The sequence below is a fragment of the Struthio camelus genome, chromosome Z (assembly GCF_040807025.1).
Source record: "Struthio camelus isolate bStrCam1 chromosome Z, bStrCam1.hap1, whole genome shotgun sequence".
Lineage (NCBI taxonomy): Eukaryota > Metazoa > Chordata > Aves > Struthioniformes > Struthionidae > Struthio > Struthio camelus.
Window position 1 is genome coordinate 61,077,643 of NC_090982.1, and position 22,789 is coordinate 61,100,431.

General features: G+C 39.5%; 2 protein-coding genes across 10 annotated transcripts; one reads left to right on the plus strand and one right to left on the minus strand.

Moving 5' to 3' along the window:
• Positions 1–1,779: 1,779 nt before the first annotated feature.
• Positions 1,780–12,264, minus strand: LOC104152928 (ankyrin repeat family A protein 2). Of its 9 annotated transcripts, none has more exons than XM_068927910.1 (10): positions 12,193–12,264; positions 11,049–11,449; positions 10,026–10,097; positions 8,806–8,964; positions 8,262–8,327; positions 6,943–7,040; positions 6,654–6,779; positions 6,185–6,251; positions 6,009–6,089; positions 1,780–5,200 (listed from the first exon to the last, which is right to left on the minus strand). In XM_068927910.1, the coding sequence occupies exons 2-10, from the start codon at positions 11,335–11,337 to the stop codon at positions 5,130–5,132; spliced, it is 1,029 nt and encodes a 342-aa protein (XP_068784011.1). In that variant the 5' UTR covers positions 11,338–11,449; positions 12,193–12,264; the 3' UTR covers positions 1,780–5,129. The 9 variants fall into 9 exon arrangements, with proteins under 9 accessions (XP_068784011.1, XP_068784012.1, XP_068784009.1 ...); XM_068927911.1 differs by having other exon boundaries at positions 1,780–4,977; positions 12,198–12,263; XM_068927908.1 differs by having other exon boundaries at positions 12,198–12,263.
• Positions 12,265–12,504: 240 nt separating this feature from the next.
• On the plus strand, positions 12,505–22,409 carry LOC138064640 (U3 small nucleolar RNA-associated protein 15 homolog). Its single transcript, XM_068928101.1, has 12 exons — positions 12,505–12,660; positions 13,213–13,305; positions 13,416–13,600; positions 14,658–14,836; positions 15,552–15,677; positions 16,325–16,460; positions 17,600–17,684; positions 20,016–20,165; positions 20,363–20,464; positions 20,684–20,817; positions 21,354–21,412; positions 21,943–22,409. The coding sequence occupies exons 1-12, from the start codon at positions 12,571–12,573 to the stop codon at positions 22,164–22,166; spliced, it is 1,563 nt and encodes a 520-aa protein (XP_068784202.1). The 5' UTR covers positions 12,505–12,570; the 3' UTR covers positions 22,167–22,409.
• The last annotated feature ends 380 nt before the right edge of the window (positions 22,410–22,789 follow it).

The following is a 22,789-nucleotide window of genomic DNA, read 5'->3' on the forward strand; positions in this document are numbered from 1 at the left end:
CAATGGACTTAGGCTGTCACAGTAAATATGAATGGTCCTTCCCCCCCCCCCCCCCCCCCAATCCCTTATCCTTTGGAGTGTTGTGAGAATATGGAGTTGCATCTGGTTCATGCCAGGGATTATCCGGAGCAGCAAATGTGAACTGCTTAGGCAGAACAAGTTACCTAGAATTAGCATAACCTTTTTGGGTTGCTCTACTTCTGGCACTTTTGTTCCCAGAAACCATAAACCACCACTTAAGAAAATAAGACAGCTATATACTAGAGCCAGAACTACTTTTCAAGGTTCTGAGTTAAGCAGCCGCATTAGAACGTGAAGGAATGTGCTTCAAAATTACTTAAAGGTTAATAGAAGAAGGTAAGACTAAGGCACTATAAAATAGACATCTTTGGAAATCTAAAACTAGTGTTTACCATGAGTAGAAGTTTGTCTATGTTGTTTCTCAGACAAGTATGAATAAGGTTGAATGGCTGACTTCCATCTCTTTGGAGATGAGTAACAGAGTATTTCCTTCTACACGGATACCATCTGGAGACCAGCTGCTGAATTCTCTCTGAAAAAATGAATGCTAGGGCAGGTAATCCTTGCATCATTGCTCTAGGACAAGAGTTTGCCTCTGGTGCCATAGTGAGGCACCATTGCTCTAGGACAAGAGTTTGCCTCTGGTGCCATAGTGAGGAGCTGTGATCACTTATCACGCACCTTGGAAAGTGTGGACAGCAGAAACCCTGTTCTCTGTTTTGCCCTACGTTCCCTGGCTCCTTACTGTGGGCATCTGCTCCTTACATGGTGTGAAGGAGCAACATAGGGTACAGTTATGCTTTTAAACCAAGGGAAAAGCCACAGGAAGCTGGAGAAAGATGAGGCTGCACTCTGGGAAGGTCTAGCAGGAGGTTGCTGCTTTCTGCAACTATCTCAGAAATTCAAGTGGGAATGCAGAGTACAAGACAGATGAACAAAGAAGGCAACAGAGTGGAACGAGTAACAGGTCCCAGTGAAAACCAGAACAGACAGGGAAGAGCATTACAAAGAGCTCATCCAAGTTTATGTGCAAATAGTAATGCTAACACTGTCTATGATTAACTTCTCTTCAGTTGCCTGAACGCTGTCTGCATGGAAATGTATAGATTTAAATTTATGTTCTCTTTAAGAATCTCTTTAAAGATGTTAACTTATTTTTATCAAATATTAACGATATTTATGGCTGTTCTCTGCTCTCTTTGTTGGTTCACACTATCTCAGCCATTGCCTAAACATGAGAAAGCAGGAATTGTTTGAGCAACTAAAGTGGATGTGCAACACTTCATATTCTCCCTGGTACAGTTAGTTTCCATCACTGCCCTCTATGACTAGAGCTGCTTTCTTCTTAAGTTTTCACTTACCTCCCTGCCAACAGATGAAGGCTATTCCTCTTATACTGTAAGGCTTCCAAGCTATCACAGCCACTAGTAGCTATAAATGAATGTTAATTCTAATAAACATCTTACCTGCTGCACTGCAGATGACAGTCCCTTTCTTGTCTGCTCTCTCTGCCAAATAGACCAGAATACATTGCAACATCAAACATGAATGAATGAGACTGAGACTTTGAGCAGCTCTGAGGCGTTTGGCCATAATTACTACATCAAACTGTGCTAGGCAACCTGCTTCGTGAGGCAGAGTTCATGACACCTATGATTACATGCTGCATGTTAAAATGTGGCAAAAATAATTTAGTTAATCAGAAAAAGCAACTTACATTAAGCAACACTCTAGAATACAAAATGCTGTCACTCAACATGAAATTTAAAATATTTTATTAACAAATCTGTAAGAAATTACATTGGCAAGTGATTTTGTCAAAAGTCTCAGGGAGAATCAACTTGGAATTAGATTTAGGGCTCACAGTGCTATGGCGACAATACCGTGCTGCATTCAGACCCATAGGCATGGCTCAAAGGTAACTCCTAGTATCTTCTCCCTGCCAGCTGAGGGGAGAGGCTACAGAAATAATTCATTCAAACAAAATGCATAAGCTGACATTTCAAAACATGCATCAACTTTGGATCGGGGCTTTTAGATTTTATCACTGTAACCAAAGACAACTGACAAGAGGTTTTTTTTTCCCACTCCTAGAACTGTTATACTGAGAAATATTTAGATCAAGAGAAATCAAAAATTAATCACTGTGCCTCAAAAAACCCAGAAAAGTATGTGGAGTGGGGCCATGCTGTTAATACTACATAATCAGGAGTTGTCTGTGCTGTCTTTACATTGATTTTCCCAGTGAAAGTAAACTTTTCTTTTCACATAGATTTTCTCCTCCTAGTCTGCTAGGTCTGAGCAAGTTTCCCTCAGGGTACCTGAATTACAGCTTATGAAATACTGCTGGCTGTTCCCTATAGGACCATCACAACAGCCACTGACAACTCCAATCCCATGTGCATTGCTTTAGCAGCATACAGTAGCGTTACAGAAAGGGCTCTCAATGCAGAAGATAGCTTCTTCACGTTTACATTCATTTTTGTGGGATGAACAGTGACTCTTATAATAGCTTGAAATTCTAAAGCAAAAAGATGGAAACATTTTACTATCTAACTCCACATCCCTGAATTTTTTCATATAATTGGAAAATCTATTTTCTCAGCTCTATTTCCATGTAATAGATACTGGTCAGTTTCTTTCACATATGTTTAAGTCAATGCTGACTGCAGTTTAAAACAAAGTCCAGAGCAGATACTGGATGCTTTTCATTACAAAAAAAAAAAAAAAGTTTTCTGTAATACAAATATTACAGAAAGGAAATTTTGCTCTATGCATTCTTAGATAGCATGTTTTTACAGATGATGTGTTAGAAATTAACCAGCAATGGTTCAGGTTATGAAGTTTTAGGAAAAGTTTGCATTTTCTATTTTCAACAAACATGAAAGTACTTGAAAGGGTTACAGTTCAAAACTTTCCCCCCGCCCCAGAGGCCATTAAATCTAAGTATTTCCAATATGCAAGTTTACAGTAATTGCCACTTTGATTTATTTTATCTTTAAATACCTTCTTATATTTACATTTTCCTAGATATTAATTATAAAACATAATTTCCCTCTCTGCTTCCAAGACACATTTACTGTTTCTTTCATTTGACAAATCAAACCTAAAAGCATGATGTGATGAAACTGATGTAAACCCTATATTAAAAAAAAAAAAAAAAGTAGTTAAACCCTGGGAGATAGATAATACTACTCAGTTAAACGTACCAAGGATTTCACTAATACCTGCAATATCAGTTACATTTCCTTCTTTCAAAGTGCCTCCCTTAAAGTTCATTCCATATAAGATATCAGCTTCCTGAAAGAAAAAGATCTCTTGACTGGTTCTCACAGCAACCACGTTCCAGAGATTAATTCTGCCCTGGTTTACACTTTTTATACACCACAGAAATTTCAGTACAAAGTCAGAGAGAAATTTGGCCATGAATTCAGGTTTAATTCATATAGCTCCCCCCCCCCCCCCCCACACACACATTTTCCCCCGCTGTATATTCAATCACTTTGAAATAACAAAGCTAGCATTTTGAATTCATGATTTCTCTGCCTTTGGCCCAAAGAACTCAGCTGGATTATCCCTGGCCTTCCCCATACCCTTCTCTGGGATCCCAGTGCATGTATTTGCACGCTATACAACATCCCCACGCTACTGATTTGCTTTGTGTTTGGAACAATTTTCAAATAGAAAAATTAAACATAGTGGGGAGACAGTACTAGTAATACAGCTAGGAACTTACTAGCTCATCTGTCCTATACGTGTGCGTTCCACTCCATTTAAGCTCTAGGCAGAGAACAAATTGAATAGGAAACTGGGCTCACTCCCCCTAGATTGCAGAAGAAAGGAGGGGATAGGGCGTATATGTATGTGAACACATCAGACCTCTAGTGGACATAATGGCTAAATGCCTATGTAACCTGGACATGAACATTGCATGGGACATCCATAGGTACTGGCAGGGAAAAAGTTCTGAGAAGTCTGTTTCAAAAGCTCATCTATTATTTATATAAAAATATCATATGTCCCATCACTCTGAATGTAGTTGTGATGAAGCACAGGTGTCCACTAGGAAATACATCAACATTCCCTGATTTTTCACCTAATTTCAAAATTATATAATAGCTGTTCAAATTTACAGCAGTTACAATAGGACAGCCAAAGGACGACTTTTCAGCTGAGAAAGAGCGGAGTGCGGTGGGTTCTGGCTTCTCCTTCCACGTTGCTGACATCTGCTGTTCAGTCACAGCAGGGATGATATTTAGGAACAAGGTATTCTGCACTTACAATTCATAGGGGGTTCCTTACCCCTGAGAAATTTATACCTAATAAGTACACCCTCACCCAGTTGTTCTAGAACTAGAATGGGAAGACATAGGGGTGCGGAGAGAAATCTGATAGGAATTAAACTACCATCATCCAAGTCTTCCAATTTATTATCAACTTTTTTAAAAGCTGGTACAGTAATTTTAACCGAGGATCTCAAAAAACAAATCACACACGGGGCACGTTTTGGTACTATTAACAGTAAAAACATCTACCGTCTACGGTGATATACCTCAAATCTAAACAAATTTCTTCCTGTGAATATATTATCAATGATGTGATCCAGCAGGATACTAGACACAATGCCACCTATTGCACTCTGTGTGAACATTTAGACAGTCAAAACTGCTTTTATTCACCAAGTTTTCATGCATCACAATTGATATCTTCTTTTTAGTAAAAGGATGACATCACATATTTCAATGAATAGCAATAAACGAAAAGGAAACATTAAAAAGCTTAGTAAAACCAGTTAAATATTTGAACTGAGGTAAAGTTACAAAATAAACAACTGATTACAGGGCTAAAAAGCAGTCCGTATCTCCAAAGAGAGAACTGGAACCCACAGAAGAGCCAGTTGTTATTCTTTGATATTTTGAAGTAACCTCAATAAATGCGACTCAATAACCTGTTGAACTAAAGCAGAGAAGTAATTTGGTTAATCAACGTTCAATGTTTTTTCAAGTCTTTAGGGCGAAACTATTTTTCTGACAAACGCTGGCTTGGCCTGTGCAAACTTTTAACAAAAACAGACGGAAATTAATTCGCTCTGAGTTTGCTGCATCTCTTCAGAGAAAAAGCCTCATATAATGCAAAAAGAATACAATGGAGATGGTTCTGGGAGGTGATGATCTGTTCCCTGATTTGAAGAGACAAATAGCAAACAGAAAGTGAATTTGTAAGCTTATAAATGGAGAGTAGGCAAGAATACTCATCAGAAACTACTGCTGTTGAACATTTTGAGATTGAACTCTTGAAAGAGTCCTACAGTTAGATATCCATGAAGTTACTGGCTACCCGAAAAGCATAAGGCTCTGCTTAGAGAAGCTACACGTGCAATGTCAGGCTTATGTTTGGATTCAGCTCATTTCCATAAATAGAGAGATTTCATAGCTTTCAAAAATAAGGCAGCATGACAGAAAAAAACAATGGAAAGACCCTTCTTTGCCTCTTTCTTTTCTATGGGGAAGAACTGGCCTAATTCACTGATCCTTGTACTATCATTGCCTTCCTCCAAGATAAGGCCTCCTCTGCTAGAGCTAGTCCGACAGGGGACTCGCATCATGTCAATCAAACAGAGCACTGGAGTGAGGAGTGAGTGTCCTGGGGGGCTGCAGGCCTCTATAATCATTGTCCAGTGCAACACATACACTTTGCACTGAGTAGTGGAGCAGCTCAGCTGATGGCTATATCAGCTCTACTCACTGCTATCTGTGCCCCAACGTACAGATCCAGCTAGGTGAGATTTTTCTCACAAGGCACCTTGGTTTCTGTACCAGGGCAGAAAATAGCCTTATCCATTTAGTCCTAAAACATTTAGGAGTATAAAGACAATTAGGACAGGGATCTTCTTATATTTGCAGAAACTCTACCAGCCTATTACAGCAGCTACATAAACAAGGAGCAGTAAAGACAAAAATCAAAGAATTTACATTTGTAATACTCACCACTCCTATAGCCCAAGGCTACAGCCAAATCCATGGAATTATAGCCAGCATCTGTTTCAATAGTTGGATCAGCACCACTTTCTATATGAAATAGGAAAAGAATCAGACTCAGATTTCTGACAGTGAGAACTCATAGCACCTCATTACTGATGGCTCAGTTTGGACAGTTTGCTTACCAAGAAGAATTTTTACACATTTCACATGGTTCCCATGTACTGCATAGAGTAGAGGTGTGCCTCCATTCTGCAAAAGCAGGAAAAAGCCTTTAGGCACTTCACGGTTGAGCAACTGTAATTCCTTGACATACCAGTACTTCTGTGCATCAATAACAGAATTCATAAGCTTTATGTAAAAATTAGGTTCTCAGTTTTGGTTCTTCGTCTTCCATCTTTTTTGGTCTACTGCTTAGGCTATAAGCTCACTCTTCTACAAGGGTATCAGTCTTATTGCTCTTTTCACCAAAAAGTCAGAACCAACAGGACCAGCTTCTCTTACTTTGTTGAACAGCACCCTATATAAAGTTTTGAAAACCTCAGATATTTCAGAAGAGGTAGAACAATTTTCAAACCCAAGCCAGTGCTGTGCCTTGCTTCAAATTTCCGACCAAAGCACACCCAACTTGGTAAATTCCAGTCAGAGACCTACCCAGTCATACTCGTTTACATCAACTCCACAGTCAAGCAGCATTTTGACAATATCTGTATATCCTTTACTGCAAGCCAGTGAGAGGGCACTTTCTCGCCCTTTCCCCAACATCTGAGGATCTGCACCCTGAAAGAATAATAATTAAAAAAAAATTTTCTTTGAAGTGAAGTTTCACAGGGAACTCAGCTTTAACACTTTTAAATACATAGTAGCATTGACAAACCTAGAAATGCAAATTAGCTAAGAAGTCGATCAAGAAATTTCAAATGAATTGTATTATTTTCCTTACATTCTGGAGGAGAAATTCCACTACTGCTATCTGCCCGTGAGCAGCAGCCCACATCAGAGGGGTAAATCCTTCTTCATCCTTATGATTGATTACATTTTCTGTTTATAGAAGAAAATACAATTCAGTAATCCTTTTCACTGAGGCACTGTATGAGCTGTGGTAGAAAAAAAATGTGTTGACATATCCATTGTGAATGAACTGAGGCATGATTGTGCCCTAGCAGTCGCTCTCATGTGAACTTACAAACGACATTTTATCCCAGTGGTGATGCAAATATCGTCATACAAGCAAAAACCAAAAATCCAATAAGCCAAATTAAAAGTTAGGAGTTCGGTTTTTTAAAATTTTTTTAGTTCTATAAATGAAGCTCTGTTTTTACTCAAGAGTTGCGGGTTGTCTGTAATTTGGGCTATGTCTTTGGAGAGAAGAGAAGGGCTGCCTCGAAAATAAGGAAATTACATTCTGTATTATACTGCAGAAAGTGCTTTTTTCAGTACAGTTAGAGACACACAATCTTCTAAAGAGTTAACTTGTAAAGCAATATAGATAGTATTAATCCATCCCCGTGGAAAGCCTGGGTAATCAATAGGGTGTTTTCTGGAAAGACCGACTGAAAATTTAAGTTGAATTAATCTTTTATATCTAAACTCTCTAAAAAAAAAAAAAAATCCATGCTTTCTCATAGCACTATTATAAGCATTTTAACTGTTACTGACACTTTAGAATCAATTTGCTTTTTATATAATTTGTTAATTATTCATAGATACACACTAAGCTACTCATCATCTGCTTTCCATAAACATTTCAACAAACATTCACTGAAAGCAACCCTGATTACTAATAGTACAATAAGAATTTACATTCAGTCTGTTCAATATATAATATAGCATTGAGACAGAACAGAATGTGATCCATTGCTTAGATTACCAACATAGAGCTCTGTAGGTAACTGATCAAATACAACTGGAAAGCTACCATTAATAGGAAGGTGTTTCACATTACATTAAAAAAGCAACTCCCCTGATAGAATTAAGAGATTCTCTTCTCTCATTTCCATGGATTATTTACATGCTTGGGGAGCAGGGGGGAGAAGGGATTTACCTACAGTTCCCTCTAATGATAATGTTTCATTTTAAACACAAACCACAGCACTGAGAGACACACACGAAACAGTAATCCACATTTCCAAAGAACAGATACCTCAAATATTGTAGCACGTTTGGAGATTTTCTGTGCAGCTTCAGGGACAAGTTCAAGCATAATAGGGTATAAATCCCTCACAGGGAAAAGAAGGGAGTTATTTAAGCTCCTAGTCTTACCTTGTTCAATACGTGTGGCCAGATACAGCATTTCTCCCTGAGCAGCTAGCTGATGAACTGATAGAGCTGCAAAAAAGGGAAGCAAAATCACGTAGCATGCACACAAATTTTCATTCCACTTTATTTGGAGTTGGGCATAATGTGTCCGTTTGCTTGCACAATACAAAACTTGGATTTGAGAGCATACAGAAGATTTCACCTTATTTTAAAACAGGAATTGTAATTACTGTCTTAAGAATTAAAAAGTTTCTGTATCAAGCACATAAAATTGGAGGTTACGAAGAATCAGAAAAATCTTTCTGGTTTTCAAATCAAGAATTGGATCCTCTCTGGTAAACATGCTTCAGTCGTGAACTCAATATAGCAGGTGGATTACCATTTCATGGCTGGGACAATGTGAAATTAGACAAGATTATCTCAATGTTTTCTTCCTTCATTACAGCTCGTTCATTGAAAGAGCAAAGCAAAATGGAAAAAATCTGGCAAGTAGCTAGCTTACAGTTCACAAAAGTAATTATTAACAGTAAGGCAGAAGGATACTTACAATTTACAAGCAGAGGTGTTGTAGAGACTTCATTTCCCCTATGTTTGTTAGTTAGGGTAGTTGATTGTTTTATTGGTGAGAAATGCTTAGTAGTTGATGGAGTGTAAACATGTCTTACTTGGATACCAGGGGAAGGAGAAGTATGGATGTTGCATTCAGCTACATTGAATAGAGAAAATAAACAAGATTTTAGTGCTAGTACAATCATTAAAAGAAATCCGCAGATTCCAAGTCAAACTAGAAAGCGCCAATGTCCCAAGATCTTTAAAACCTGCATTAAGTAAGTCTGTAACATGTGCTTTTTCCGCTGCGGTAGTACGTGACCGAAGAAAGGACTGCATTCACTCTGGCATTAAAACAGTACTCATACCCCACAGGTAAGTATAGCATAGTATCACCCAGAGACAACTTAGTATCTAAATGAAGTGAGCCTCTGTCTAGATATTCTGCTCATGTCTGGCATGGGTTTATCAAGTAAGAGAGCACTACCTGACCTGTAATATCTTTAGTAACACTCGCCAGTGCAATGAACACGAATCAGCCGTGGTCATGTAATTTCTCAGCTCATCCTTTTGCCTACTGTCTAACCGATCTACAGCATGGCTGGACCCAGCCTTCACTAAATTTCTTCATCAGGACTTTCTCCACTCCTGTTTGACAAAATTTTAAGTGCATTATGAATGTCTTATGAATATTTATCCAAGAAGAATAAAGATCTTCCACACTAACTTGTAGAAAATGCAATCACAGGACACCAATGAGAATTCAAAGTCACTCACTATTGCTGTGTTTGTGTGTACTAACTTTTCTAGCTTTCTAACAAAATCTAATAGCATTTTATTACAGAACGTATGCATTGTCTTGGCTTCTTATTCACAGAAGAATAGCTTGTGGTTCTGAGAAGTAGCCGAGAAGCCAAACATTTTTTTAAAAAGTTGAATGATTAAACACTGGGAAGACACAGTGAAGAATAAAACTCCATTACTGGCCAAATTGATTTGACACTAGCGTGGACTAGTAATTAATGAGGTGAAGCTAATTAATACGCACACTGAATTCACGCTATAAAGAACTTCATGATTACAAACTCAAGTGCAAGTTTGGGAAGAGAACTGACTAAAAGACCTATAAATGACCCTGGACAACAGGATGAAAACAAAATTACACTTTGTTTACCATTTAAATAGCTTCAGCTGAGGTTATCGAATTAAGAGACCTACCAGGGATTTTTGACCTGCGGTCCCTGGATCGCAGGACTACTTCTAAGGGGTTCACAAATGTACAAATGTTACCTAAGGGAAAAAAAAAACCCTATTGCTGACAGGTCTAAATTTGCCGTTCGGGTCTGCAGCTCCACTAGAAAGCACTTAGGGCCTGCAAATCAAAAAAGTTTGAAAATTACAATGGCTGAACTGCAGCCAAACAATACAAATTACAGAAATCATCAAAATCCACAATAGGCCTGTGTTTGTGCATGCTACAGCAAGTGGGTCAGGTTCAACACAATGACAAGATACACTACTAACAGTCTGAAATATTAAAGCAAACGCTGATAAACAGTTTTTCAGAGGAAACAGAAATAAATCCTCATTCTGTTCTCTATAGGTAAGCCCAGCCATGACAACACCCCAATCAACTCTGATGAAGCTGCACAGCAGCAGGTGGAGATTAGCAGCAGGGAACAGCTTACGGACTTGTGGCAATATTCACTTCCAAATAGCGTGAAACCAAATTGGCAAATCAATCACCACAGTGACCGCAGGCTTTGTGCAGCCATATTAATAAAACAAAGTCAACCATATAAACTATGTTATTTTATCATGGTAGTAGTGAAAGGCTAAAACACAAAGGTATTGAAGTTGAGATGATCATCTAATAATTTCAGTGATGTTTTGATGTTTTGCAAAAAAAAAAAAAAAAAAAAAATATATATATATATATATAAAGCAGTGGGTAGCACATGGTAAGACTGGAGAGTTAGCCACTAAAAGTAAGGTTGTTTTCATAATCAGCCTCAGCTCTTAAGTACATTAAAGACTTTTTGTGCCACTACTTTTCAAATAAAAATAATCTTGGGGGAAATCAGTTTACATTAATAGCCCATTATTGACTGCATATAATAAAAATTCTAAGGGAACAAATCACAGAAGATTTTCACAGATTTAGCACACACATGATGTTTTAACATATTAGCTTAACAGTGGGACAGTTCACACACAACAATTTGTACCATAAAGTTCAACCTTTAAATAAGACAGATGCCACTTCAAGGTCAGAGTTAACTTGATCTTGAATATTTTTACTGTCCTCTTCATTCAAAGATTTCACAAATCGCGAACAGACATTCATATCAAATCTGTTGGGCAAAATGAATTTCATTCCCATTGTGACACTCTGAGCTGGGCCTTCCTCTGTGCTAGGGTCAAGCTGATGTTCCACCTTAATGTCTGGCATGGGTGGAAGGCTGTAGCTAGTGGTGCATTCTTCCACAACTAACTGGGCTCCAACATCTAAGTTTGTTGAAGACGCCATGGCTTCAGTCACGTCATATAAGTTCTACGTAAAATGTTTCTTCATGGCTTCTAGCCACCACCAGTTCCAGTCAACCAAACTGTCTCCAACGCAACAGGGACATTAAAATAATCTGCAATTTAAAACAAACATTCTTCAGTTTGGATATTATATAACAACATTCTGGTGAAATAATGCATAAAGACACACCAAACTTCCTTTGATTACAGTCACGGCATTTTAGGTAGCTCAAAACACACTGAGATACCTCTGTCACCGGTGACACAAGCCATTAACCAAATCCTCTGTTTATTTTTTCTAATGTGGCTGGCTGTTCAAGCCAAACTCCTTACAGAAGGCAATAGGAATTTAGTTTAAGAAAAATTTCAGAATATTAGTCTAGTTGTAACAAAAAGAAAGAAAAAGAAAAAAAACCACTTATGCCAAGAACTGAAAAAAAATGGTAAGAGGCAGATTACTTCATTGCCTAGGAAAGCATTAAAGGGATTATGCGTCTCTTCATGACTCTAAGTCTCCTCGTAAGCCAAGTGAAATAAAAGGGTCCTACCATACACGTAACAAAGTGATAAATCCCCTTCAGGCTGCCGACAGGAAAGCAGCCCAGGCTATTTAGGATGGTTTAACAGCACTGAGGGCGGTCTAAGCCGAGGGCAGACCGCGCGGCAGCGGCCGGCAGACAACAGCAGCTCCCGAAGGGAGACACCCGCCGAAGCGGCGCTCGCCGACCCGAGGCTCTGCTCCCCGCCCACGCAGGAGACGGCCCCAGCTCCCGCCAACCCAACCCAACCCAACCCAACCCGGCCCGGCCCGGCCCGGCCCGGCCCGGCAGCGGGCGGCACCACCAACCCAACCCACCTCACCTCAGCGCCGACGCCGTTGAGGACGGGGAGGCGGCCGCAGGGCGTCACTTCCGGCGCGCTGCGCGGGCTCGCCGGCTGCGATTGGGCAGCGGCGGCGGCGCGCGGGGATGACGCGGTTCTCGCGAGCGCGCTGCCCTCCCGCGAGGCAGGCGCGGGCGGGCCATGGCGGCGGCGGCGGCGGCGCGCGGCGTGGCGCTCGCTCCCTGAGGCGGCGGCGGCGGCGGCAGGACCCCCGGCGCGCCCGGCCGCACCCACCCCCCGAGCGCCCGGCCCGCCCAGCCAGCGGCGGCGGCGGCGGCCCGCAGCCCGGGGCAGGGCTCGCAGGCGGCCGCGGCCCGCCGAGGAGGCGCCGCGCGGGCCCGCCCGGGCCGCGATGGCCAGTTACAAGCCGGTGGTGGTTCCGGCGCAGCCCAGGCTTGGCGAGAAGGTCACGCAGGACACGCTCTACTGGCGGGGCTACAAGGTACGGGTAGCCCCGGCGCCGGGCCCGGGCCGCTGTGCCGCGCCTCGGGGTGCTCAGGGCTGCCGGCAGCCCGGCGGGGGGCGCCGCCGCCGCCCCTCTAGCTTCTGAGTAACGGGCCGCCGTCTCGGTAGCGCTGTTCCGTCCTGTGTCAAAGCTCGCTGAATGACTTCCTAGAAAACTAGGCGGACTTGTAGCGCAAGTTGGCCCCGATGCACACAGCTAGTGTCCTGAAGTGTTTTTTATCGCCTTCGTTAGCGTAATCAAACTATTTTTGAGCGTGCATGGATGAGCTTTTTGTGTGCTCGAATGACATGCATAATTAATGGATCGTTTGTAAGGCATGAATAAGAAATGTTAAAAGTGCATCCGCAGTCTACAAAGCTGTAGAAGGCTGGCAGGAGAGAAACTTAATGGGAGTGTTTTTAAAAAGTAAATAGGTCCCAGAGAGGATTTTGAGTACTGTATTGAAAGAATAGTAGATTTAGCGTTGCTACTTTAGTTTTTGCTAGCATACTTCTGTATATTTGAGAATCTTTATTACAATTCTTTTAGACACCTGTTCAGATAAAGGAATTTGGTGCCATAAACAAGATTGACTTCTCCCCAGTTTCTCCATATAACTATGCTGTCACAGCCTCCTCAAGGGTAAGTGCTCTTCTTTTGAGGTTGTTATGTTCTTTGGCTTTGTAAATGGTCTTACTTGATTTGTCACTTGGTACCATATGAGTGAACTTAATGTCTTCCTGTTTTGCTAGATCCACATTTATGGTCGTTACTCTCAGGAACCAATCAAAACATTTTCTCGCTTCAAAGATGCTGCCTACTGTGCCACATACAGAGATGATGGCAAACTGCTTGTTGCTGGCAGTGAAGAAGGTAGCATTCGACTCTTTGATATCAGTGGAAGAGCACCACTGAGACAGTTTGATGGTCATACTAAGTAAGACAGTGTTGTTTTGTTCCTTGTATGTATAAGCTTGCTCGTGCATTTACATGTGTCTGCTTTGCGTGTTGCTGGAAATCTTAAAAATATTAATCTGTGTTATATCCAACTGTCTCACAGTCATCTTGTTGAAAAGAGGGGTTTTAAATGTTAATGTCAGATTTGGAGTGGCAATATATATTTTTTTATTTCCAAAAATGAATTGAGTACGTGGAAGAATAAATGTATCTTCTAATTCAGGCAGGTGTCCGTTAATTAATATATTGTGTATGTATAGTCTTGTGACTACATTGTAGTGATAAGCAAATTCTGTTTGATGCTGGGAGAAACAGAGTTCTAAAAACACTTGGAGAAAAAAAAAAAAAAAGAAAGGCAGGGGGATAGAAGAGGAGGAGCTCTTATGTTCCAGTGAGAAGAAGAAAAATGTTTGAAATAGGCTTATCAGTTTTATAGAAAGAACACAGCAGTAATATTTAGATTATGTAGACTGCTGTGTTGTGGAAAACTGTAGATATTTTATCTATCTACAGCAACAACAAACTCACTTTAATAGAATTGGAAAGCACATAGGCAGAACTCAAGAGTGTGTTTGCACTGTAGTTCTCTGGCTGCAGATAGGGTCTTATCTTATGACTCTAGGTTACCCGTAAATAAGTTTCAGGGTGTCTGTGTTTTCTGTCAAGATTGTTCTTTGTTGGGATGTTACAGTGATAATATGGGTTTGAATAGTGATTTTAAAGGATAAGAAGAGTTTCCAAACCAATCTTAAAATTTACTAATTAGAAATTTAGAGTACTAATATACAGACCTCAGTGAGAAACAAAAAATTTACAGCATCCAGTAGCCCTGTAAAACACTTAAGGCAGATCATGTTGGTGCTTAGATCAGCACCCGTCAGCATGATCTTTTTCCAGCTGAAAATACAAAAACTAAAGTATTTTTAACTTCTAAAGTAGAAGGAATACTTTATTTTAAAAAATGCTGCAGACAAACTAAGTGTTCTGGAAACAAGTATATGTTTTAACTTTTGGATATTGTGGATTCTGTTTCCTAGAGCTGTTCATGTAGTGGGCTTTCTGTCTGATAAATACCGAATATTTTCTGGTGGTGATGATTATTCATCAAATTTGTGGGATATTCCCAGTGCTACAGAAATTGTGTCATACAGCGAGCATACGGACTACGTGAGATGTGGCTGTGCGAGTAAACTGAATGCAGATGTCTTTATAACAGGTTTGTTTTCTTTTTTTAAATGCTTCTTTTGGATCAAAGTGAAGAAAAATTGAGAAAGATGGTTTCTCTTTGATCCAGGAGGATCTCTCTGATTACAAATTAAACATGAAAGATCTGTCCTCCTGCTTTGTGCCTACTTTGTCATTTACTTTTTGCTTGTTTTTCTGTTTTAAGGGGTTTGACTGTCGTAACACTGATACCTGTAGGGAAACTTAGTTGAGGTCATTTCTAACGTGCACTTTGTTTGTGCTTTAGCCTGCCAAGGTTACTTGCCTTTGAAAGCTTAAGTCAGTCCTGTGAATTCATCCTTTAGCTGGCATTGACTGAAATGCTTTGTCAGGTTTTGGAAGGAGACATGTTCCGTTGTAATTTGTGCAGCCTAAAACTTGTGGTCTTAAAACTTAAACGTTTAGACGCGTAAGACACAGGTTTCATCAGGCTTTCTGATTTTTGTTATTATATTTACACTTAAGAATGAAAGGAAAATATGGTTAAGACTTTATATAAGGCCTGACATGTTGATAGGTCTAGAATTGAAAGCTGTATGCTGTCTGAAGGCTGTGAATTAACTGGGTAAAACACTGGGTATTTTAAATGTATAGTTCAAGGCTGTTTCCATCTGGCAGGAGCTCCTTTAGCTTGTAGCATGTGGCTGTTTATGAAAGTGAAACTATTTCAAGAACTAAATTTCAGTTATTTATGATGTTGATTACAGGTTCCTATGATCACACTGTGAAAGTATTTGATGCACGAACAAAAAAAAGTGTCATGACAATAGAACATGGCCAGCCTGTGGAGAGTGTGCTTCTCTTCCCTTCTGGGGGGCTTCTAGTATCTGCAGGTACCTGAATGAAATTAACTTTCTTTTCTGTTGGCCCTAATTTGAGAGGCATTTCAGCTACTTAATTCCTGTGTAATGTTTTTATTTGGCAATATAATGGTAAGTGACTTAACAGGTGGATTTCTTAGAGGTCTTCCTTGGGAATCTGTGTTGATCCAGAGGGTGAAGGCAGAGGTATTTTGTCTCTGATTAGCTTTTTGTTGTAGTCAGTCAAAAATAAAAGAAAATTTTAATGGCTAGATAAATACTTTAATTGACCCAGTGCTGAAGTGAAAGAAAGAACGTATTTAAGAATTGTTTTGAAAGGATGGGACTGTACCTTTCTCTTAATGATGACGCTTAGCAAGACTTTTTAGTCTCCTCTTACTGCATCAGAAGTCCTGTGACCCAGTGCCGAATCTAAATTTTTTTTATAAGGAGGTTATTGAGATAGTCAGCTGTGCTTGCAGAATGACCTGAAAAAAGGAGCAGACTTGTTATCTGCCTTGTCCCTTGTTTGTAATGGATGCTGAGTAGGTACAGAAAGCTCAGTGTTACAAAGGAGGAAGCAGTGTATACTTTCACTCTGAAAACAAAGGAACAGAACTCTGTGTGTGTGTGTGTGTGTGTCTGTGTCAAAAACCATTCTGTGTGCTTCCTTTTCATAGGAGGTCGATATGTCAAAGTTTGGGATGTACTAAAAGGTGGACAATTGCTAGTTTCACTTAAAAATCACCATAAAACTGTTACTTGTTTATGCCTGAACAGCTCTGGACAAAGGTTACTGTCAGGATCCCTGGACAGGTTAGTATATTTTTATGACTTTGTTGTGATTTAAATTCCTTAGGATTTCTTTTGTTCCCTTTGAAGGTAAAATATCAGAATGAAGCTGTGCAGATGTTTCGACCTGAGACTTTTTTTTTAATTGTTAGGGATGTAATTTATCTGGAAACATTTTTGGTCCAAGGTGCATGTTGCAGTACACCCTTGCCTTTCCCTCTTATTAGCCTGAATATCGGTGGGAATTGCACCTGCCAGTTGGGAATGGATGTGTGGCACTTTTCAGTGAGCATTCGTTTTTCTGAATCTGTAAACTGACCTTTGCAGTCTTGGTAAAGAGACCATTCTTACTTTACTTTAATGCAGTCACTAAAACCGCTATTAGTATTCACCTTTAAAAGACCCTATTTTTGCGTATCTGTGCAGTAAGTTTCTTCCTGTCATTCAAACTGACTCTTATCAGTGGAAGGGATGCGCCCGAGGTGCACAAGTCAAATATGGTCTCATTGCAGGATGTCCCTCTGTTCCTACTTCCGCCTCCTCTTGCTGACTACAGTTATTCAACTTGTTGTCTCTGAGACATAACCAATAGCCTGAAATGACAGTGATTTGTTCTCTTCCTTCCTTCCTCTGGTACTTCCTAGGCTTACTCAAGTACTGTATTCAGAAAGCATGAGCTGAAGATCACTAACTTTGTACCTATTTGTCATTCAATGCTTTTAATGCCAGATCATTAAACAGCAGTAGGAGGCAATAATATCCATGTATTTGCTTCCATAAATTGTAAATAGATCTTCCATTTAAAATTAAAAAAAAAAAAAAAGAGTTTGAGGAAACGCTGTCTTAGTGTTTCGTAATAAGTGTTGCTAGATTCAGATGGTCTCTATGTCTTCCCTCTTTTTCTTTTTGTATCCTCCCCCTGTTGTCACCTTTTGGGGGTAAGGGTAATCCTTTCTTGCCTTTTACGTGTCTTTTATTAGAATTTTTCTGTTATTACAGGAACAATAATGAAGAATAAGTTCAGTGGTAGTCTGAAGAGAGTGTTGTTTAAAAACTCAGTTTCCTTAAACTGATCTAACAGAACTTTAGAAGGATGAAATTCTTCCAAAGTGTCTACAATAAGGTATTAATAGCAAAGTTTTAATCATTACTTTTCTGTATAGGCATGTGAAGATTTACAGTACAACTTCCTACAAAGTAGTCCACAGTTTTAACTATGCAACATCAATCCTCAGTCTTGCGCTGTCGGTAAGTACATTAGAAACCTTTGTAGGCAAGATAATTACCAACAACTTTTAAGTAGCTTAAGTAATTCCTTTTTGCTTTTTACTGTTCATTCAGAAGAATTCTCTGCATGCAAAATAGGGTCACTGAATATATTGCTCCTTAGCAAACATTGCACTAAGAAGTTTTAAATGTTATAGATAAGGTACCAGTTGCTGAATACCTTGCTAAATCAGTACAGAATTGTGTGTGTGTCAAGGACAATATCATCATCATGGGGAAGACAGGTAGTTCACAAGGAAATAGCCATGTCTTTTGGCTTTTAAGAAGATTGTACTCATCTTTTGCTTTTCAGGAACCTTTTGAGTCTCTTTTCATGGCAGTGGTAAAGGGAAGAAGTAATGCATTTTTTGATTGAAAAATCTGGAATGGGATGAACCTTCCTTAGAAGTCATTAGTGTCAGGTTGGTCTGAGGAATAAAAGATGGCATAGGTATGACCAGAATCGAACTTGTCTGTCCAGGTGGGTGTCTCATTGTCTCAGAAAGAGAAAACAAAGGCACTCGTTTCTCCAGGCCGTTTGAGTTCCAGTGGATAAACGACCTGGGAGGAAGGTTGAAGGCCAGCACCGCTTTTTGTAAACACTGCTGTTGTGGTGCAGTTACCCTCCTATCTAGCCTCTGAGGGATACATGCAATGGAATGCCAGGGATACCAGCCCTCTTACGTTGCTATTTCCCTTCCCTTAGTGGAACCATGGGGAACGCAGGGGTTCTTCCCTTGTTCTTCCCCACCTTTCTGTTTTAGTGAGTACAAGATGGCTAGAGCTATAACGAGCTTTGAATGACTTAGCTTGAGGTGAAGATTATAGGTAGGGCATATTTTTCACAGAACCAAAAAACCAAAGCCCTTAAGCTTCTGTAGCAACTACAAAACATCAGGGGCAAATCCTGTAGTTTGGCATCTCTGTAGGCATCTTTCAAATATAATCTTTTGTTTTATATTGATTAAGTACCTTGAGTTTTAAATGGTCACATGAGGACATAAGAACAGCTATGCTGGGTCAGGCCAAAGGTCGTTCCCATCCCAGACCCCTGCTTCTAGCTGTAGCCATAAGCAGATGCGTACGGAAAAGTAAAAACAGGGCAAGCATGTATGATGTGTCTCCTGATACTTTCCCAAACTCCCAACTATTTCAAGGTGGGAAATTTGCTGATCTGGATATAGTCTGTGTAACCCTCAATGGATTTCTCTTACATGAACCTGTTCAGTCCCACCTTGAGCTTGTGCAAGCTTTTAACGTTCACAAGACTTCTTTAACAAGGAGTTCCACAGGTCTGCTACCTGTTATGTGAAGAATTACACCCTTTTATTCCATTTTAACCTTCATGAACTTCATCTAATGCTCCTGAAAGAGACTGAACAGCTGATCTCCATCCACTGTCTCCATCCATGCCTGTTGTGATTCTGTAGGACATCTGAGGAGGGATGTAAAAGAAGCCCTTTTTCCATGCTGAACAGTTCTACCTCCCTTAGTTTTACCTCAAATCAAGCCAATCTTGTATTCTTCTTTTTTATTTTTTTGATTCTTCTATTCCAAGTCTGCTACTATCTTTTGAGAATAGGATCCTCCAAGGATTTAAGAGGTGGGCAAACCATTGATTTATTCAGTGGCATAATGACCTCTGTTTTATTTCTTCTATAGTAATTCCTAACACTTTATTTGCTTTTCTTAACAGCTGTTGAGCATTAAGCTGATGTTTTCATAGAGTTATCTGTTAGTAGTAATAGGTCAGAAACCATTGTTTTGTATGTGAAGTTACTATTTTTCCCCATGCATCACTTATTATAACCTTTAGCATTAAATAAATATAACCTTGCTATACAGAATCTGTACCAGTGACTGATATTTTGAACAATTTTCGCTTTATTCTCAAAACTGCTATTCAGTGATAGCTTTCTAATAGATGTTGTTCGTATAGCGTGTAATAGCCGAATGGCGTATTTGTTGTATAGCATGTATTGGCCAAAGGGAACCGAACACCATTTAAAAAACAGTCATGAATTATAGGCGTTTGCAACCTGAAACAGAATGATGTTATCGCGTATTTGAACTTTAACATCAAAGGTTTGTTAGCTAGATCTTGTTGCTTAGGACTGCATCTTTGAAGCTGGCTGTGCTTTGAGCAGGGAGCTAGACCATAGGACCTCCAGAGGTGTCTTCCAACTTAAATTATTCTATATTCCTGTGATTGGAGCCTTATTATGAAGCATGAAAATTGAAAAAGCTGCGATGGTATAGCATGCATCATCAAACAAAGACACTAGGTTGCTAACTGATTTTTTTTCATTTTAGCCTGAAGATGAAACCATAGTTGTAGGCATGACCAATGGGGTGCTAAATGTTAAACATAGAAAACCCGAAGAAAGCAAAGAAAAGTCTCAAAAGAAGAGACAGCCAGCATATAGAACCTATGTAAAAGGAAGAAATTACATGCCAAAACAGGTATGGCGGGGTGAGAAAATGTATACTGAAGTTCTCAAGATTTCATTGTTGCTGCTGCTGTTGTTTTCTTGGGCTGTGTTGAAGAAGAGGAAGGGGGAAGGAAAGATGCAAAGACACATAAGCTTCTTCATGATAATAAATTATTTAACCCGTTGTGTACGTGTTTGCCTTACTCTGAACTTGTCTTTCAATTCTAGGAGGATTTCTATGTCAGTAAACCTGGAAAATGTGTTTTGAGGAAGTATGACAAGCTGCTGAAGAGCTTTCAGTCATCCAAGGCCCTTGATGCAGTACTGGAGGTATGGTGCTGTTGTGTTGTCTTATCAAAGTTGAGTTCTGTCATCTGAAATGAATTTTGCTTTATCTCAGACTAACTTTATTCTAGTGTAGAACTAGAAAGGAATCAAACCTACATGAGTTCCTTGGGCATTCTTATTTATTTATTTGCAAACTGGTATCAACTCTGTTTTGTGTTTGAAGATGGCGCTTGGTACTAAACTCTTCTTATGTATGTCCAGCCCCACATCAGGCTGTATACTCCTGAAGTTACAGTTGCAGTCATGCAGGAACTAAATCGCAGAGGGACACTAAGGAGTGCGCTTGCTGGCCGAGACGAGAAGCAAATTAGTCTCCTCCTTACCTTTGTGACAAGGTATTTTGTTTTTTCTAAAAATGTTCTCTGAGCAGTTACTTTGAGGCCTGCATTTCTTGTTAGCTTTTGCCATGTAGTCTCAAGAGATCACGGGTGGAACACTGGTACTCCTGAAATCTGTATGCCTTTTGCTTTCGGATATCAAGGTCTAGGATTTCACCCAGAGTACTGAAATAGTTTACATGTTAGCACAAAACAAATTTGCTGATAATATGAGAGACACAAAGAAAGTGTATCTTCCCTCTTTGCCTGATATTCTACCTCTAGTACTGCTATTTTTTGTCTTGATGAAACTCACGTCTGCATGTACCTGATGTTTTTGCTTGTCCTCTATACCTTGCTGCCTTCTCTGCAAAAGGGTAAATACCGCATGTAAGTCTTTTGACTCACAGCTCTGCGAGTCTTGCTTTGTGAGGATTCTTTATGAAAAAAGAAGTCTAATCTTTGTATATGAGAAAGCTGCTTGCAACTAGTTGGTGGAAGGAGAAGGACAGTTGGCAAAAATGGTAAAATTGGGTTGTGTTCTAATTTTGCAGGCGTGTGATTGAGCCTAGATTTACTCCTGTACTGGTAACTGTTGCAGATATGATCACTGGTAAGTATAACACACAAAGAAGATTCTCAAAGCCCTAATGTTGAGTTTGGAAATAAGGTGTTATGAAGTGCTATCTCTTTAACAAATCACACCTATATGGGTTATTTTATAAGTACAAACTTATTTTATAAATTTGTTCATCAGCGGTGAAAGAATGATCCAGATAGCTTTGACCACGCTCAGTATCTGAGTCTGACTTGCGATGACTGCAGAAAGCTCTTCATCAGTACTAAATGTATTTGATGCTTTATATTTCCGTACTTGCATAGTTCAAGTGACTTCAGCTTCTCCACTGAGGTAGTAAAAAGACTATTTTGAGGTAGTAAAAATTTCTGCTTCTGTTAGTTCAACTTATCATTACTGTGAGAATATGCCAATAATTAACACCTTTTTTAGAGCACCATTGAAGTTGTGTTATTTGTCCACAGCATCCAGCTATTGCCAGACTCCTTAAATGTGTATCTATCTAGCCACTATAATTTTCATGTCTTTATAGATGTGTGGACTACTAAGTGACTGTTTCTTTGCAGACATTTATCAGCCTGTGGTTGGACAGTCAGCGCTTGTTGATAAACAGTTCTTGAAACTCCAGGAAGCCATAGGAAAAGAGATTGACTATCAAGAGGAACTACTAGAAGTTTTGGGAATGATGGATGCGCTTTTTGCTACTTTGACTAAGAAAAGGGCTGCTTACCTAGAAGAGAACAAAAGTAATGGTCTTACAAAGACTCTGGAACAAGATATGAATAACTGACTTGACAACCATCGCAACAAATTGCTGCAAAGACTGCCTGGACTTGAAATATATGACCTATTCTCCTGGTAACTTTTTATAACAGCAGCTTTCAAAACGTCCCTTCTCTGCAGAAGTTCTCTTGCAGAGTGTGTTTTTGAAGAGGCAGAATTATTGAAGACAGAGGAAAAAAAGGACTCTTTCAAGATTTTTCCATGTAATATTTTTTGAATAACTGAATTTTAAAGTTTTATTCCAAAGCTATTTAACTTTTAAAGAGTGTTTTGTGCACCCAATACTACTAAGTCATTATTTGATTTAGAGAAACAGTCAGCAACTTCCACTTTTTATTCATCAGAAAATAATAGAGGTTTGTCTAATTTTAATGTGTCATCAGCCTTATATAAGAATTGGTTAATACCCAATCTCAGGTACCTGGACACAGGAATAAAACCAAGTGTAAGTTTGATATGACTTGACTGCATTGTGTTTTCTCTCTCTGCTTAGTCTCCACCTCAGACTTTCATGAATTCATAGGAAGCAACAAGATGACTTAAGAAAACGGGTACACGTGATTTTTTTTTTTAGTGCAATAGAAGAAATATGCTCATGTTTATTTAAAAACTTGCCAGTTTCATTTTTTA

Coding starts and splice junctions, on each gene's coding strand:
- LOC104152928 (XM_068927910.1), bottom strand. CDS start 11,337: ATGGCGTCTTCAACAAACTTAGATGTTGGAGCCCAGTTAGTTGTGGAA. Junction 7,041..8,261: donor GGCCACACGTATTGAACAAG/GTAAGACTAGGA, acceptor TTCTATAAACAG/AAAATGTAATCAATCATAAG. Junction 6,252..6,653: donor ATGTAAACGAGTATGACTGG/GTAGGTCTCTGA, acceptor CTGCTTTTGCAG/AATGGAGGCACACCTCTACT.
- LOC138064640 (XM_068928101.1), top strand. CDS start 12,571: ATGGCCAGTTACAAGCCGGTGGTGGTTCCGGCGCAGCCCAGGCTTGGC. Junction 13,601..14,657: donor CAGTTTGATGGTCATACTAA/GTAAGACAGTGT, acceptor TCTGTTTCCTAG/AGCTGTTCATGTAGTGGGCT. Junction 20,818..21,353: donor CTCCTTACCTTTGTGACAAG/GTATTTTGTTTT, acceptor CTAATTTTGCAG/GCGTGTGATTGAGCCTAGAT.